We start from the raw sequence: 19,302 nt of genomic DNA, 5'->3' as shown, positions 1-19,302 counted from the left end.
CCTGTCAGACCACCCTCGGTGTTTCCTCTTTGGGCGCAGCTCCAGGCAGGGCTGTGGTCCTTGCGCCCACCGGACGCAGCAGACCAGGCTCCCTCAGCCAATCCAATGCCAGCTCTCCCAGCCAGACACCCTCAACACACCTCCCTACACTCCACACAATATTGCCAAAAACACCACAGTCAACGCCAGGCGAGGCTGCCGCCAGACCACCCTTGGTGTTATCAGAACTGCCAGTCTGCATGGGCTAGCAGTTATCTTAGCCTGCCCTGCTTCCACGTCCTGTCAGACCACCCTCAGTGTTACCTCCTTGGGCACAGGTCCAGGCAGGACCGTGATCCCTGAGCCCACAGGACACAGCAGACCAGCAGCTCTCCTAGCCATCAAACAAAGACAAAACTTAGACGCAGTTGTGGACAAAGACACTACATGGATGGTATTGGTTGAGGCCACCACAAACGTGAATTCGCACCGCCATCTTCCCACACCCGAAGTGGAAAAAAGAGAGCAGAAATCAGCGAGCAGGAGTGGAGTTGGGAAGCTGTTGTCTGACGCATCTCATTCTTGAGCCCTTTGGAAGTGTCGTGGACCCAATTCAATGACTCTGTAGTGTGTGGGAAGTATTCACCTGAAACCCCAAATAAAATAGCTGCTCTTAAACTATCCCATTGTTTTCAGCTAAGCGAGAGTTCAATCGATCTGTCAAACCATTTACTGCATTTTGTTCATGAAATTAAGTATTTCTTCAAAGATACACCTCCATTCCTACAGAAGGAGACTCAGAATAATTACTGAGATTGTGTGTATTGCTAAACAAATGCATGCAATATTTAGATGTGCATCTCTACCAAAGATGTCTTGATACATGTTCAATAATCCAGATAAGAAAATCAAAGAAGGTTGAATGAGTTCATCTGGATACAACATTTATAAACATTGTATCCAGATGAACTGATTCAACCTTCTTTGACTCTACCAAAGATGTTTTTTATGTCCCTTACTGAGTTATGCTAATTAGAAGAACACCTTAATTTGTTACTGGAAGAATCAATTTTAACGTTTTCAATAGTAACTGTTGATGAATGTGTTAAATTTCCCCTAAAATCAATACCGTGCAGTCAGTTGTAGGTACACATTTATCAAAGGGTACAGCTGTGTAATAGAATGGACTAACTGGTTAGCCATAGATAATCTGTTAGATGTTTTTACTGTGTTTCTACTGTGCTTCGAGAGGAAAAAAAATATTTCCTCTAGGGAAAGGCCACACCAAGAAAATCCAAGCCAAACAGTTAAACCGGTAAGAAAAAAGTAAAATATTTTGTTCCGAGTGGGTTCAGGAAGTCATTAGTGAAGGGACACATTAGTACAGAATGGTAATGGCGAAGTAACTGATACAGATGTATCACTTTGTCAGGATGGAGGCCGTCGGTCGATAATGCCTTTACACAGCACCCTCCTGCCGAGCTTTTTATCCTCATATTGAAACTGGCGAACAAACCAGACGAGGCTTATAGTGAAAGCGTCTAACACCAGCCAATAACCTTGCCCTTGTGGTCGAAAGCCCATTATCATTAAGAGCATAAGGAAATTCGAAGGAGGCAGCCGAGGGTTTGTGCTGCTGCTGACTAAGCTGAAATAACTGTATTAACTCGCAGTTAGTCAGCTGTCAGGGGTGTGTGGCTGTGGGACCCTCTGGCCCTGGTTAATGTGATGTTTTATGGAAACAAAACAGTGGGCCACGAGACCACTCAGAACAGCCATAATGTGTCTTCCTGATTTCCCTACTAATGGAGGCAGTGTGTTGTGATATAGCCCACACCTGCCTGCATCAGCAGAAAGAAGGTGTGAGCAGCGAGAGTTGAGCTGCTGGTATCAACGAACTTAGTTCAGTAATGCTGCTATCAATGGCTGGTTGAACAGAGGTGCATGCTGGAATGGATCCCATAAGATTTGGTCTCTGTCACACACCCAGAGGGACACACACACACACACAGACTGTCTCTCTCTCGCGCTCTCCTGTCTCACCGTAATAAACCAATATACAGATGTTTGTTGTTTTGCAGTGAGCTACGTGCAGCATGTGTTTTTCGGGAGGTAAATTGCCAGGTTGCCAAATTGCTCTCCATGCTTCATTAACAGAACCCAGCTGTTCTTTCACCGACTGCGAAGGGCTCCTTAACACCACACAAACAAATGTACATATATACACACACACGTGTGTGCATATATGTACATATTTACACTTGTACAAACACACTTGCACACACACACACACACACACACACACACACACACACACGCAGAGCCAACACACATGCACATGCACACACAAACACGGGGCAGAGAGAATAAGTAAGTGCCCTTCAGGCTATAAGCAGAGTGCCATAGCAGAAGGTTATGAGGGGATTCTGACATCGCTAACAGTTTCGTGTTAATCAGTTAGCAGACAACACATGCTGTGCTGGAGGCCAGGAGTGAACTGCCATTAAGCCTACAGAGGAAGACAGACAGGCACATCGGCAGATGACCAGAAGAGACAAGGGTTTTTGGCTGCAGCCCGAACATCACAGCAATGTATAGCAGGCCGGCAGAACACTAGAGTGTGTGTGTGTGTGTGTGTATTAACTTTGATTTTGCTCACGCTTGCTTATAAGTGTAGGGTTTTTCTAGATGTGGGTTTGTGTATATGTACTTTATTACATTTGGTTCTACCTGCTTTGGGTTTAGATCTATTTGTAAGTGCATGTACACATATGGACATGTACACACATGTACACACGTGTCCATGCGTGTGTGTTTTTTTTAATTATGTGTGTGTGTGTGTGTGTGTGTGTGTGTTTGTGCTTGGCTTGTATTTCATGAAGAGGCAGACCGGCTGACCAGGATGTCAGGGTCAAGTCTATCTGGACTCGGCTAACCTCATCCTCCTAACCCCGAACATCTGCTGGGGTCAGAGAGTTTGACCACAGGTGGCTCATCACGGGCTGAACGCTGGCTTTAACATTCATGCTAACTACCAGCAGTACGGAAGGATGTGTATCTCTTAGCTAGTTTGGGTCAAGTCAAGTCAAGTCAAGTCAATTTTATTTGTATAGCCCAATATCACAAATTACAAATTTGCGTCAAGGGGCTTTACAGCAACACAACATCCTGTCCTTAGACCCTCTCATCAGATAAGGAACAACTCCCTAAAAAAAAAAAAACCCTTTAACAGGGAGAAAAAATAGGAACTCTCCATTTACTGCTGTTGTTTTTTTTTAAATGGTAAATGAATTGCATTTATGTATATAGCGCTATTCTAGTCTACCGACCACTCATAGCACTTTACAAAGTATGCTTCATAATTCACCCGTTGCCACACACATTCATACACTGATGGAGGAGGCTGCCATGTAAGGCACCAACCTGCTCATCAGGAGCAGTTAAGGGTTCAGTGTCTTGCCCAAGGACACTTAGAGATGCCCTCCTGAGGAGCCGGGGATCGAACCAGCGACCTTCCAATTACTAGACTCGCTCTACCTCCTGAGCCATGCCCACCCATGGCAGCCGTCATAAATAAGAGGACCATGTGATGAATCATGTGGTTTACAGATATATAGGATTACTTCTGGTCTTACAGAATGATTGATAGCACAAGTCATAGCTTACCGTGGTGATTTTCAAAAATTGCAAGTAACCGACGCCTTGATTGGAGAATAGATACCTTTTCTACAGTCTTGAAAGTATTCAAGTCTGTAAATAAGTGAATATAATGTTGATGGTTTTGGGGGGGGGGGTCAGAAAGGTATGTACTTAACACATGAAAGACTTCATATCATGAGTTTTATGTTTAGACTTAAGACTGCTTTTATTTGTCATTGCCTTATATGCATGTCTCATACATACAAGGGAATAAAATTACGTTTCACAAGGACCTCAGTGCCACATAAAAAAAAAAACACAATAAATATTAAAAACAAAAAGTGCATTAAAACAATTACTTCACAGACCTAAACATCACAAGTACACCTGACAAGGACAGTGAGTAAAGTCATTTTGTGTAAGGTCTAAGTGTTCAGGCTGTTGAGGAATCTCACATAGTAATAATTGAGATCCATTGGTAATTATAAGGGGGCTGTAGCTGCTCTTATACAATTAGAAGAGCAGCTACATCACACAAACATCTGCTGAGTTTTGCCTGTTAAAATGAGAAACTCAGCATTAATTAAGAGGAGGTCAGTCCTACTTCATGTTATTATCATGGTACTGCACACACTGACCGCTTGTGCACATAAAAGCCTGTTTTCTTTCTTACTCCGTTTTTTCTTAAAGCTTGTCCTTACGTCTTATTTATGTTGTTGTCAGCATGCTTCAATGTAATCAATGCAGTTAAGATAATGAAGCCATCTATCTGATTGACAGACCTCACTGGGAAACTGTCAATGTGTCTGTGCACCATTGCCACCAAGCCAACATGCCTGTTAAAATTATTTTAAACAATGATTTATTGTTGAAAAGGTTCACACTTGAAACACCTTCCACATCAAATCAGCATTATTCAGCATCACAATGTTAAACCTATTACGGGTGTCTGCTATTATTATTGTGACCTTGTTTACTTGGGCAGTATTATCAGCGTCTGCTATTGTGCTCCTGTACTACTATACCTGCACTTGACCTGATGTGCACTTGTAGCAATATGGCTGTGATCCTGACATGTGACATTATCCATCTACTTTGTAACTCGATCTTGCAATTACACCATCTTAATCTAAGGTGCATTGACTAAATGCACTTGACATAACATACATACCATAACATACACGCTTGGCTATGATATGATTACTGTGTAGCGTCCTATGATGGCTGTTGGTATCCACTAATTGCTGACTCTCTTTGAGTCATTTCGGCGAAAAGTGTCTGCTAAATGGGGGCATCCGGTTAGCATGGTGGTCTATTCCGTTGCTTACGAACATGGGAATCACCGGTTCGAATCCCCCTGTTACCGCCGGCTTGGTTGGGCGTCCCTACAGACACAATTGGCCGTGTCTGCGGTAGGGGAGCCGGATGTGGGTATGTGTCCTGGTCGCTACACTAGCGCCTCCTCTGGTCAGTCGGGGCACCTGTTCAGGGGGGAGGGGGAACTGGGGAGGAATAGCGTGATCCTCTCACGTACTACGTCCCCCTGGGTGAAACTCCTCACTGTCAGGTGAAAAGAAGTGGCTGGTGACTCCACATGTATCGGAGGAGGCATGTGGTAGTCTGCAGCCCTCCCTGGGGTGGAGCAGCAACCGGGACAGCTCGGAAGAGTGGTAATTGGCCAGATACAATTGGGAAGAAAAAAGGGGAAAATTAAAAAAAAAAAAAAGTTCTGCTAAATGAGTAAATGCAAATGTAATGTACGTCAAATATCTTCAACCACAACAATATATAATAACCTCAAATACAAAGTATATAAAACTAAATTTTGTCAAACTATAATGCTGTAAACTTTCATTTTTTTTATAAAACTATCACAATCAAATCAGCGTCAGTATGTATCGCCTACATAGTCATCCAGGCGATAAAGCCATAATTTGACTGTTATAGCTAAGGGTGTGTGGTTAACCATGTGTGAATTTAGTGAGTTGGATGGTGCTCACCTGATCAGTTGAACGCAGCATCCGTTGAGGTTTTGAATAGTGCAAAAGAAAAGAGGGAGATACTTTCACACATGACTACCAGCACTTAATGATGCATTTTCAGGTGAATATGACATATTTTTTGTGTGAGAATATCACAAAAAATGTCTGCACTAGCTTTCTAATTATTATTATTATAATTATTTGCATTAAAACCTTTTGCCTTTAAAGCTTAGATAGAAAAGAAAAATCATGGAAGGATTAGACCAAATACAGTATGGAAGACATTTCAATTTAAAATACGAACTACCGGTCGGTATCTTTTTGCTCAAATTTAATACTGATCTTCTCTTTCTTCCTTCCCACCTTTCTTGCTTTTACAGGAGACTATGTGGTGCTGACTGTCTTCTTTGACCTGAGCAGGAGAATGGGCTACTTCACAATCCAGACCTACATCCCCTGCACCCTGATCGTTGTCCTCTCCTGGGTCTCTTTCTGGATTAACAAGGATGCTGTACCTGCCAGGACCTCCTTAGGTAACAGGAACATTATTAGTTGAAATTGTGTCATGCCTAGAAGCCATGTGGTTTTCTTGTAATCTCCATCCAGAAATTGTATGACCATTTGGATTATAAATAGTCTATTCTAGGCTTTGAATGGCTTCTAATGATCATCTGGTAATATGAATTCCAAGATGATGTCATTTTCAAACCTGAAAAAACAGCAGCTACAAGTCTTAAAATTCTCATTACTGAACTGAAACATAGTTACCGTTTCTTTTATTTTTATTTTTTACAAAATTGTCAAAATACTTATTTTGCCAAGTAGAAAAAGGGACAGGTTATTTTCTGTCTTAAATGCTGCAGTAGCTAAACAAGAATATAAGGTGCAAATTGTGCTTTTTGTTGCATTTCCATCCTGTTCCTATGTAACTGTCCACTGAGCCAATGAAAAAGCTTCTGTTTTAATTGGTTTTCATAAACCGCCCACCTCACCCAAATGCACACTTGCTGCAACCTTACCAGTGCAGTTTATTGTTCATACCGTCTTAAATTACTCTCCACTACTCTAAACACAACAGGAAATCTGCGGTGGTCAATAATGGCCTTCCCCCCCCATAGCCCTCATCTTCATCATCATCTCTCTACTCCTTTATCTTTCTCTTTCACTTTCTCCTCTCCTCTGCTCTCCGCTCCATCACTGCCCTCCTTTCTCATCCTCACCTCTTCTTCGCCTTCCTCTCCCCGTGCCTCAGAGACAGGGCAGCTGCTGAGGAATCTAGTCCATCTTGATTAGAAGGGCCTATCCGGGCACATATGTTTTTTATGCATGCTTTAATGAGGCATTAATTATGCAATACAGCAGGGGAGATGCACAGATGCAGCCTCAGCAAAATAATGACACAGGTGGCCACTTCACTGAAGGCAAAAACGAGCTGGGGAGTTAAAAAGAAAAGGGGGGGGGGGTTGAAAGCTTAAAATTTCGAGGAATTTTGTCAGATTTTGACCTTGCCCTTGGTACCCTTAGGGGAGGACTTCTTCAGAGGATGTGGTGCTCTTCCGTGATGTGGTTACATATTCCTTAGTCAGCTTCTTCTAAGCCTCTTACGACTCTAAACCCTAACCTCACATCCTCCTGGGGTGATCATTAGTGAACATCACTGAATGTATAAAACAATCCCGGACTCTCAACACTCGTGGACTTTAATGCCACGTCAGGTAGAAGGCTTTTTTTAACCTTACCTCTATCATTACATTGTCAGTTATTAAGCACTAAATTTAGTTTGTTTTGGTTTCTTCTGCGTGAGTTTAATCCAGCTACAGAAGCGATTCTCCATATACTATATAACAGCACAATCAGTCGCCTGCCATCTTTTTTTCTTTTTAATCAGAGTCAAATATCTTTATTTCCTCTCTGAAAGATAACACACATAGCCAGTTGGCAAGGGAAGAGATTAACACAGATGACATAATTCTTAATCTTTCAATGCCATCCAGCAAAATATCCAAATCACTTGGCATGCTGCAGCTTTAGATGTGAGGCACAGCGTTTGTCTCACTGCATGTTAAACTCAGACACAAATCTCCCCCTGTATTGTTTATTAGCCCACAGAGTAAGCAACCCCCCCCCCCACACACACACACACACAGACTTTGTGGACGAGTCCTCAAAATGACATGACTGCAATGTGGTTGGTTGCTTGCTTGCTTGATGAGCAGTGATCTTTTGTTGGTGTTAGGCGGCTGTGATGCTACTGTTGGTAGTGCTAATCTGCTGGTGTATCAGTGTGCTTAGTAGAGCATTTCCTCATCATGTGCCATTGACCCCTTTGCATCATTATGAGAGAAGAAATTGAGAGAGACAAAGACAAAGAGAGAGCGAGAGAAAGAAAGAGAGGGAGAGAGATGAACAGATGGTGGATATGGAAATGTAGTATGTCAGTGTGGTGCTCACCGTCCCTTGAACTTTAAAGCAGGACAATATGCGAATCAAGGGGATGGTAAAACATCAAGCCACCAAGTGTTTGCAATTAAAAAAGTGTCTTTCTACACATTCTATGATCCTCTCGTCTCAGCGCTAATCCATGGTGCACTCCATTGGTCCACGTCCAGAGTAATGTTTGGCCATTATTATGACTGTCTAATGTGATTTCCATTGGTTTCTGTGAGTAATGCATTTGAGGGATAATACTCATGTAACTAGATCAGCTGTGTCCTTATAAACACATACTCAACAATCTCGTTGGATATATACATAGCACTTTATAGCAGATAGTAGACGCACAAGAGTTACTGGAAGATATGAGAAAAAAAAATGGAGACAATGTCATCCAACCCGTTCTCATTCCCATGTTGTCAAATTATGACACACTGGCACGCCCCTCGGCATCATATACCGACGCATATAGTACACTTTACTAACTTCAATGTAAACCCATCCACGGCCGTATTTGATGCCATATTTTATAATTGTGTGCAAATTAACAAAAGCAAGCACTATGAATGGAGGATTTGAATTAGCAAGGACACTTTCGTGTTTTTGTGTTGAGAAATGTTGAGCATATCATTAAAATAAAACCTAAAAATGGGAACTGACAGTGAGGAATATACTTCTGGGTAGTAAAACGTCTTATATTGCCATGGTTGGGTTAATATTGGAGTGAATGCATGGCCGGAGCAGTTGCTCAGAGTCAAATGTGGCCGCGGATGGATTTACATTGAAGACATTTATGTGGATGGATTTACATTGAAAGCCCGGTGCATCTCATACAGATGCTAAACGGATGCCTTGTGCGTCGGTATCGGACGCCGAGGGGCATGGCAAAGTGTCGGTATTTGACGGCCTGGGAATGAGAACCGGTTGTGTCATCACTTCTGTTGCATACACTCATCTGTTCTGCAAAATTATGATAATTTTAATTTGTAGAGGATCACTGATCTAATATAAGTTGACTTCCTTGTTCTGTCTCATGCACTCCCAGATATCTATGAGAAATAATGGTGGTTGCATGTGTTTCATTTAAGTACAGTATCTGTTAGCATTTTGTTAACTGCAAAAAGTTGAACATCTGTCACCCTTTGCTTTTACATCAACATGGGAGCTCATTTAAAAAATACACTTGGATCACCACCTTGGTTTGATCTTAGGATAGAAGGTACTTCAGTGACATTTTGTTTTTCCCAAAGAACACTATGTTTGCTTGTTTACTGAAAATGTTAGATGCACATATGCTTGCGTAGTTCAAGATTTAGAAGACGGAATTTGACCAAAATGCCAACCTAAAATTAATTAGGCCATCTGTGCTTTAAAAGTCACTCTAATGAAGGAATAGCCAATAAAATGGATTGTGTTGTGTGGACTGTAGAGAAACAGCGTTCATAGACCTTGGATTGCGTATTCGGAAAATAAACGAGTTGCCCTCTCCACCACGGAGGCATGCATTTCCATCAGATGCTGTTGTTGTTTTGTGCCACACAGGCACTGCATAACTTTACATTATTATTTAATGTGATTTGCTTCCTGTTACCAGGTATTACCACTGTGCTGACCATGACCACGCTGAGCACCATCGCTAGGAAATCTCTTCCAAAAGTCTCCTACGTGACCGCCATGGACCTGTTCGTCTCTGTTTGCTTCATCTTCGTCTTCGCCGCACTGATAGAGTACGGCACACTGCACTACTTTGTCAGCAACAGGAAGCCCAGTGCAAAAAAGGACAAGAAGAAGAAAAATCCTGTGAGTATCTTTCTAAATTGACAAAATTATTGAAGAAAAATACAGTAATAAAAACAAATCACTTTCTTTCTCTTTTTTTTTTCCTGACTAAGGAAGGCTTTCACCCTGACATTCAAAGCATTCAAGTCTGGCTGTGTCTCACAGTAGTACATTAGCATTACTGACTGTGCAGGATACCAAAATAATGCATCAGAAAACAGTTGACAGAATTTTAAAGGGTCAACATTATTTATGCCTATAACATAAAATGTATTTAGGTGAAAGGTCACCACTTGAAATTCCTTCCCCCAATGTGAAACCATGCATCCCCTTCTCTCTCTCTCACTCGCTCTCTCTCTCTCTCTCTCTCTCTCTCTCTCTCTCTCTCTCTCTCTCTCTCTCTCTCTCTCTCTCTCTCTCTGTATTACAGTATAGGGTTAAGCCTCAGGGTAAGCTATAACTCTGCTCAGCACACCCTCAGGGAGCATCTTCCAAGAGGACACCACATTGTGACACTTACTGCATTAGGCATCCAGCCCGAACCTGTCCTTAATCCACATCACACATCTGTCACAGCTGTAATTTAGAACAGCATCATATGATAGACGAGTGTGGTCCTACGGGAGTCCTTACAACCCTACACACCATAATGGTTTCCACTATGGAGGCTTGTAGTTGAAGTAGACGCTTGTCTGAATCTCTGCCTCTCTTTTTCTTCCAGTACAGTAATATGTTTTATATTTCCCAAACTAGAAGTAATTTAGCCTTTTATGGACTTTCTTTTACTTAAGGGATACTGGGATATAGAATTCAAACAGGGATATTTATGCTGAATGGGAGCGAATCCCCACAGCCATGTTTCAAAATGTGATGGAAAGCCTTCCCAGAAGAGTGGTGGTGTTATGGCAGCAAAGCAGGACCAACTCCATATTAATGCCCATGGTTTCGGAATGAGTTGCTGAACAAGCACATATGGATGTGATGCTCAGGTGTCCACATACTTTTGGCCATATGTGCGCGCACACACACACACACACACACACACACATATATATATATATATATATATATATATATATATAGGGTGTTTTTTTTTTCAGAAACTGTCAATGGTGTTGATAAAAGTGCTCAACAAATGAGGAGCGGAATATTAAGAGAGATGTAGGGAAAAAAAAACTTGAGTGTGTTGAGTGCATCACGCACTCAACAATCTTGTTCTGCTATGTATTAAAGTTTTTTTTCCCTACATCTATCAATCGATCTATCTATCTATCTACTTTGTTAAAACAAACACTCAACGGTAGGGAAAGGGCTCAACAAATAAGGAGCAAAATAATCTCACTGGATTATATAGTTTTTTTCCGATGTTTCATACATCGTGCACTCATCAGCTGCCATATAATCCAGTGAGTCAAGTAAATTGAGACAGTACAAGCCTGTTTCATGCTATAAGCAATCATGAAACAGGCTTGTACTGTCTCATAAACAATTTACTTGATTCACTGGATTAATTTGCTCATTTGTTGAGCACTTTCCCTACTGTTGAGTGCTTCTTTTAACAAAGTTATATTATATATATATGACATATGTGACATTTATTAAATGTTTTTTTTTTTACATTTTAACTGCCTGCCTTTCCAACTGTGCCCCAACACCACCCCACTATATGATTTACATAAATTACCCCATTTGACATTACCTCGTTATATTCTAAATGTATGCTATTTCAACAGTGCCCTAGTCCTTTAAATGCTTTTTCAAAACAAGCCCCAGCCCCTTACCCCATTGGCTGTAATGTTTCCTACCCCACCATTGGTTGTTGTGCACCATAACTACCTACCTACCCCATTGGTTGTTATAGTTTAAATGTTTTCTCCTCTGATTGGTTGCTGTCCACCGAAATTAGGGGTGTGATGTGGGGAAACGTAAACTGTGAGTTTTCTTTGTTGAATCACATTAGCAGCTGATGAGTAAGCGACTCACGAAACAAGCTTGTGCTGCTATGTATTCAAAGTTTGTTTTTTGTTTTTTTTCCCCTACATCTATACTGATAGTCCGCTCCCCATTAGTTGAGCACTTCAATCAACACCATTGACGGATTCTGGAAATACAAAAACAAAAAAACGCTATATATATATAAATTCATGCGCACACAAAGTACTAGGGCTGCGCAATATTAGACCAAAACTCTTATTGCTTGACAGAAACTAAAATTGAGCAACATCCACATTTTTAGAACCACTCTTGAAAAAAAATATTGATGCCCATATGACAAATAACAACTGAATCTGATTTAAATGACTTCTCGGACAGCTGCCTGATTTCCCCATCTTTAATCACACGTAATTACTGGAGTGATAATTTTTTTGAAAATTGAGTTTTGAAAGTTAAAAGCAGTATATATGAAAGCTGTGTATGTGGTGAAATGATGTAACACATTTTTATTCTTTAATATTGCAATATCGGTTATGCATCAAATACCAAAACAAAAAAAAAAGAAAAAAAAGTGGCCAAATTAAAAGGGCTCACAGCTGAAATTTCGCAACTAGACAGCCAATATGCCTTGACTCCTTCCCCAGAATTATACCAAAAGTGAATTCGTCTGCAGACAGAATTTGATTTGGCCTCTACCTCAACAGAGGAACAATTACTATTAAAATCTAAGCATACATTTTATGAATTCGGTGACAAAGCAGGCAGGTTTCTTGCTCCACAAGCCAAGCCAAATGGAAGCTTTATGCCAAATATCCCAAATTAAGACCACCTTGGGCTCTTGTTACTACAGACCACAAGGGGATTAATGATGCCTTAGTGGCGTTCAGTGCTAATTTATATTAATCTGAATATGACAATGATATTTCTAAATCAGTCTTTTTTTGAGAAGTTAATTTTACCAACCCTTAATGACTCTCAGAAAGGTGATCTTGATAGCCCCTTGACATTGGAGGAGGTCTCAGAATCCATCAAAAGTATGCAATCTGGAAAATCCCCAGGACCAGATGGATTCCCAGTGGAATTTTTCAAGAAATTCACCAAGGCAATATCTCCATTATTATTGTCTATGTTTAATGAATCCTTTTCAAATGGGAATCTCCCCGAAATCCTGAATCCTCTATTTGTCTCCTGCATAAAAAGGGCAAGGACCCTCTGCTGTCTGAATCATATAGACCAATTTCTCTTCTAAATGTGGATTATAAAGCCCTTGCTAAGGCCCTTGCTAGGTGGCTTGAAAATGTTCTTCCTGATCTGATACTGCCTGACCAGAATGGCTTTATTAGAAACAGGCATTCCTCCTTTAATATCCGTAGGCTTTTTGATATTATCTACACTCACACTCGGTTGAATGTTCCTGAGCTTGTGATATCCTTAGATGCCGAGAAGGCTTTTGATCGGGTGGAGTGGGAACATCAGCTTTATGCTGATGACCTCCTTTCATATATTGCCAACCCATCATCTTTGCAACCACATGCCCTGTCTATTTTGGAAGGTTCTCAGGTTACAAGTTGAACTTAGAAAAAAGTAAAATTGTTAATTTAGTAAAATCTGTTAAAGTTGTTAAGAGTTGTTTTTATATATATATATATATATATATATATATATATATATATATAAACGGAGTACTTGCACCATTTGAACAATTGTCATAAAAGTATGCCCTGCTCCCATTCTTTTCGATAACTTCAGATTAGGCACTTTGTACAAAAAGGCTATCACCCTTTCCCAGAGCAACCTCCAAGCACCCCCTTAGATGCTCTTGTAGGATTTAATACTAGTCTCAAAGGGGCCATCTCCTGGATATATGATGTAACTAACACTATTAACCCACAATCTCTATACAACCTAATGACAATTTGGGAACAAGACCTAGGCCTGTCGTTTGCAGAGTGCCAGTGGACTTCAATTCTCAGCCTAATACACTCCTCATCTCCTTGTGCTAGACAGGGTCTAATACAATTCAAGATAGTTCATTGTCTTCATCTCACTAAGATAGAAACTGGCAAGGATATACCCAAACATTGACCCCACCTGTGATCGATGTAAGACTACCACTGCAAACTGGTTGCACATGTTTTGGTCATGCTCAAGCCTTCAGTCTTTTTCAGAAAAGGTCTTTGAATCCCTTAGTGACATGTATAACATGACAATTGTACTTCAGCCCATTATTGCCCTGTTTGGATTGAGGCCAGAGGATGCAGTGTGGTCGACTGAAATGTGCAATGTGGTTGCCTTTACTACTCTGTTAGCTCAACGTCTCATCCTCCTCAATTGGAAGAGAGCGGTGCCACCATCCCATACAAGATGGCTTAAAGAGATTATGTTTTACCTGAAGCTTGAAAAAAAAAAGATTACATTAATGGGGAATATTTGAAAGAGTCTGGAGGCCTTTTCTTACCTACTATGATAACCTAACCCAAATAACACACTGGGCTAGTTCATAACCTAAGCATTTATTGGTTGTAGCAGAACTGTAGCAGTCTATTTAAGAATAATTTAAAAAAGATAAAAATTAGTGTATTTTTTTTTCTTTTCTCCCTTGTCTGTGTTTATGTGAATGAGGTCGTTCTATATCTGTCGTATATTTATTTGACTTGATATCATTTCGGAGGATGTTGGGGGAGGGGAGGTTGGAGACATGCTGGGGAGCAGGTGAGGGATGGGAATAATACTGGATTTATTTAATATGTTGATTCTGTAATTTGTAAAATGCAAAATCTAATAAATATAAGTTTAAAAAAATATTACAATAAGTATCGCCAAAAACAAAAAATGCTGCATTGTTGATTTTTTTTTCGATATCCTTCAGCGCTATAAAGTGCAGATAGTGTGCAGTATTTTATCTTTTTTAGATGAACCCTTCACCTGGAATATAGTGCGTAGAGGGCTTCCTACATTGTAAGTGAGGCACTGCTGCCGGGTTTGCAGACACTGTCTCGCTAGATAAATGAATGAATAATGAACTGGAAAGATGAGTTCAGTTTTGTTATCTCAGAGGGCTTGTTCCTCTGTTTGGCCTGCAAAGATACTGAAAAGCAGGTTACAAGTAGTGAAAGGAAGCCCTTGATGTAAATCATTTTCATCTTCAGGAATAGGTAAAAACATGAAAGAATAGGAAACTGGAGACGAAAGAGACATTTCAAATGTTCATTTGATTTCAATGAATTTCTTTTGATCATTTTTACCCTGAGGACGCTAATGGGATGTCTTGCAACTATATATTTTTTCCCTAAAAACTGCATTATGCATTAACAAAACACATTCATATTGTTTGAGATTAACAGAACATTTTTTACAGATCCCGTGAGTGTCGAAATACAGTATTTTGTTGTGATAATGCAAATAACTTGATAAGCACTGTCTGTTTAAGCAAAATGTGATGTAACAAGATGTATCTCTCCATCTCCTACTGATGTACGGTGACTTCAGTTAAAAAAAGAAATAAATCAAAAACCGGTTCACAGGTCTTACTTAAAGGTGTGTTGAGGATAAACGTAACCTTTCCAACTCTGTATCAGTTGTGGATTTTCCAGGGTTGTGCTGAGTTAAAAGAGCATGTACGACCTTCCCAACTTTGCATCCCAACCCCCCTCGGTGTGTTCGTAACATGTACGTCTCTATACAGTATTCTACTCGTCCCACTTTGTGTAAGACAGTTTAACACTGTGGTTATTTTTGACATTCTCTCTGTGTGTCTTTTTGTAATCATTTATTCCTTCCTTGTTGTGTGCTGTTCTCTTTTTAATTCCACATATTTCTTTGTTTCCTGTCTGGACAAAAGCTCCTCCGGCTCTTTTCCTCAAAGGTATACTGCCTGTGTCTGAGTTTCACTCTACTGACTGCATGTGTCTGCTGCATTTGGCTCTATGGGCCTCCAACACTACACTGCTTCTGCTTCTATTGATAGATAGATAGATAGATAGATAGATAGATAGATAGATAGATAGATAGATAGATAGATAGATAGATAGAGTGGGATTGATGGATAATAGATAGATAGATAGATAGATAGATAGATAGATAGATAGATAGATAGATAGATAGAGTGGGATTGATGGATAATAGATAGATAGATAGATAGATAGATAGATAGATAGATAGATAGATAGATAGATAGATAGATAGATAGATAGATAGAGAGTGGGATGGATGGATGGATAGAGAGGGGGTGGATGGATGGATGGATGGATGGATAGATAGATAGATAGATAGATAGATAGATAGATAGATAGATAGATAGATAGATAGATAGATAGATAGATAGATAGATAGATAGATAGATAGATAGATAGATAGATAGATAGATAGACAGACAGACAGACAGACAGACAAGCAGACATTATTGTAATCCCGCCTCAGTCACTAACGAGTTAACAGAGATATTTGAAGAGGAAAGGGTCTCTCTGCAGTGCAGTGTGGAGGAAGCCAGCCAGACTTATTGATGCTTTCTTTTTTATATTTCAAATAAAACACACCACTTCCCCATTTCCATAGTCAAGTATTCGTATGAACTCGTCCTGGCCCCCTCTGTCCTGTCTCACTCTCTGCTACTGTGGTAACCTCTGGTGAACTAGCGGCTGATGCAACAGCTTCCTCCACCCTCTCCCTCTTCTCTCGCAAGTGAAAGCCTTTACCTGTGTGTTTGTGGGGCTTGTCAACCTGACACTTCTTACAGAGTCAGCAGAGCCTTAACAGACTGAATTAGACAACCTCTGTGCTGTGTTAAGTCTAATTAGAGTTAGCGGTCGTCCTCCAGCCTCCCCCCACTCAAAAGATTAGCACACGGTAATCTTTAAACAACCAGAACAGACAAACATACATGGTAGTTGGGCGCTAGGTAAAGCTAAATTCAACCTTACACACAAGACATAATAATCTGCTTTCAAAAAGAAATGAATAAAAAAATAAAAAAATGTTAGTTTGTTTAACATTAGCTAAAGTTCATTTTTGAGCCATACATGCATTTTTACTTAACTAATGACTTTGTAACGCGTATAATTTTTTATATCAGTGGAAACACCACTTTGAACAATAACCTGAATGAGCTTGAACCAGAGCATTAAGAACCCCAACACCGTGGTTCATGACTGTTTGCATTTGTTTGTCTCCTCTGAGAGGTTGTCTACTTTCAGCTAGTTAAAGTTGCTAGTGCCACTATGTTGTTTTTTTTTCTCTCTTATTGTTTATTTTTTTCTCTATTTCTTGTTTTGTTTTTTTGTTTTTTGCTAACACTGACTTTGCAAAGCGTGGCCTGAGCGGGCCACACGGCAGTATGCAGTTTGTGCTCCTTCTGTTTGAGCTTCCACTAACGCTTCCTCTAGTGCCACTGACCCCTTTGAGAACTGAGGCACATAACCTGCTTTGCTAATCCTCTCATCAGTCTAAATGGCCGCAGTTAATGAAGAGCAAAAATGTTTTGCCTTTTTTTTTTGCCATCACTCCTGGTTATGTGTCATTTTCAAAGGGACCACAACCCCCCTCCCAACCCCCCCTCTCATGTACCAGTGGTGGGCAAATGCAAAGCAATGAAGTAAATGAAGTGCTGTGCAGTTCAATTGAGTTCAACTGTTTTTCTTAAGTTTGTTTGAGGATGCATGCTTACACACTGAGCCATATGTTCCAACTTAAGCTGCAACTGCGTAAATGTACGTACAAGCGACAATGCTTGTGGTTAAATCAATAAATAAGAAAATAATGTGATGAGGCAAAATTAATGTCATATTAAAAGGTTACTGTTTGGAAATATTTATGGTCAAACAAAGAATCTGATAAATAGTTACAAGAGTTGAATTTCACATTAGCAATCCCAACAAATAAAACTTGCATCTATAATGTCCAAATTGTTAACAGTCATTTTTGAGTTAGCTTGCGGTGAAAGGGCAAACACAATACAAAACTGTTAAATAAGTGCCGTTGGCCTCATCTGTGAATGAAAGACTAATGATGTTGAGAGTTCTTGGGAGTCTGCTTTCGTAGTATGCCAGACCCACAGTTTCTAAATGTTGGGGTTAACACTGATTTTTTTTCCCTGCAAGGTCAGGGAAACTTCAGTTGGGGGGCGGGGGGGGGCAGTTAATCTCGCAAACAGCTGGAATTCCAATTTGTGCAAAAGGTGGCGTGGCATTTCGAGATAAAAAGCTGATGAAAAATGCCGTATTTGAATACTAATTGTCTCCTCTCAGAATGACAGCCAAAGGACTCGCTGAAGTCACCGTCCTATTTTAGGACGCTTCACAAATGAAAGGCATGTGCCCTTCAGTGGTGAGCAGAGCTTGAAAGGAAAGTTTGTTTTAACCCATTTAATGACAGGAAGAGTAGGCTAGACAAACACTGAGCTGTGCTCTGTATGTCTGACAACCAACGCTCCTTACTGCTAAGCTTACATCTCTGATGCCTCCAAAGCCACTTACAACACATCCTGAATCTCTGGATACAGGACCAGAATTATGTAATTCCAATAAGTCATTGTCTGCAAAGCATAAACGAAGGGAACAATAAATCATGCTTTAAATTTGGGTCAGCTGTTGCCATATTTTCTGTCCTCACAGTGTTTTAAATGGCTGTCTAGCGGCATCACAAGTATAATAATTGAATTGAATTGCCCAGCACTAGCATCATATTGTTGCTTAATAAAGCCAAACAGAATATTAAAAATTAATTATCACAGCATTGCCTCAGTAACCAGCTTTACCCCAGCCTTTACCTAAAGGTGTAATTTGCATCCTCAGTTCCACAGGGATTTACCCATTGTCAGCTATAAGCCCCCCTAATTACAACCACAGGTGGTAGTTATGGACCTACATGTATTTCCCTGACATCTCCTGTAAAACGGTCCATTGGCAAGTCGAAGGTGAAAATTAAATTTTACTGACTAATGACAGAAAATTGAGCGCGAAGGAACATTGTGGTTCAAACTAGGTCTCGTTGTTGTCGTTATTGGTGGTGGAGGTGAAGTCGTTCAAACTGACACCGCTGGTGGCTAACTGTATTATTTTGTTACTGTTAAAAGCAGACACCCACAGTGGACATCCGCCCACGCTCCGCCACGGCTATCCAGATGAACAACGCCACACACATGCAGGAGAGGGATGAGGAGTACGGCTACGAGTGTCTGGATGGGAAGGACTGCACCAGCTTCTTCTGCTGTTTTGAAGACTGCCGCTCAGGAGCCTGGCGGCACGGCAGGCTGCACATTCGCATTGCCAAGATAGACTCGTATGCACGCATTTTTTTCCCCACCGCATTTGGTCTCTTCAACTTGGTCTACTGGGTCTCTTATCTCTATCTCTAGGTTCAGTTGTGTAGCCAGCCTTATCACACAGGTCACCACATTGTATACATAATCCGATACAGAAAGGAACATTTGGAGGGAGCGGACCATCCCACTGACACACCTAAAGTTTTGATTTTAGTTAACCCCCCCCCTTTTTTTTTAATTAGGAAATATGGTCTTTCGGTTATCTCTTTCCAGATTTAGTTAGGTTATTTTGTGGAC

General features: G+C 40.6%; 1 protein-coding gene across 2 annotated transcripts in view; it reads left to right on the top strand.

Annotated features, from left to right (window-relative positions):
* Positions 1 to 19,098, top strand: part of gabrg2 (gamma-aminobutyric acid type A receptor subunit gamma2) — a 79,930-nt gene extending 60,832 nt beyond the window's left edge. Inside the window, exons 7-10 of one of the 2 annotated variants that reach the window (XM_056284441.1) lie at positions 5,981 to 6,133; positions 9,628 to 9,833; positions 15,589 to 15,612; positions 18,820 to 19,098. In XM_056284441.1, the coding sequence (XP_056140416.1) occupies positions 5,981 to 6,133; positions 9,628 to 9,833; positions 15,589 to 15,612; positions 18,820 to 19,098 (662 nt within the window). Of the gene's footprint in view, positions 1 to 5,980; positions 6,134 to 9,627; positions 9,834 to 15,588; positions 15,613 to 18,816 lie in introns of both variants that reach the window. The other variant, XM_056284440.1, reaches the window with a different exon arrangement.
* Positions 19,099 to 19,302: the final 204 nt, after the last annotated feature.

Source organism: Lampris incognitus, chromosome 8 (genome assembly GCF_029633865.1).
Source record: "Lampris incognitus isolate fLamInc1 chromosome 8, fLamInc1.hap2, whole genome shotgun sequence".
Taxonomy (NCBI): Eukaryota; Metazoa; Chordata; class Actinopteri; order Lampriformes; family Lampridae; genus Lampris; species Lampris incognitus.
The sequence above is the reverse complement of the archived record's forward strand: the minus strand, read 5'-3'. Positions and strand labels throughout refer to the sequence as shown.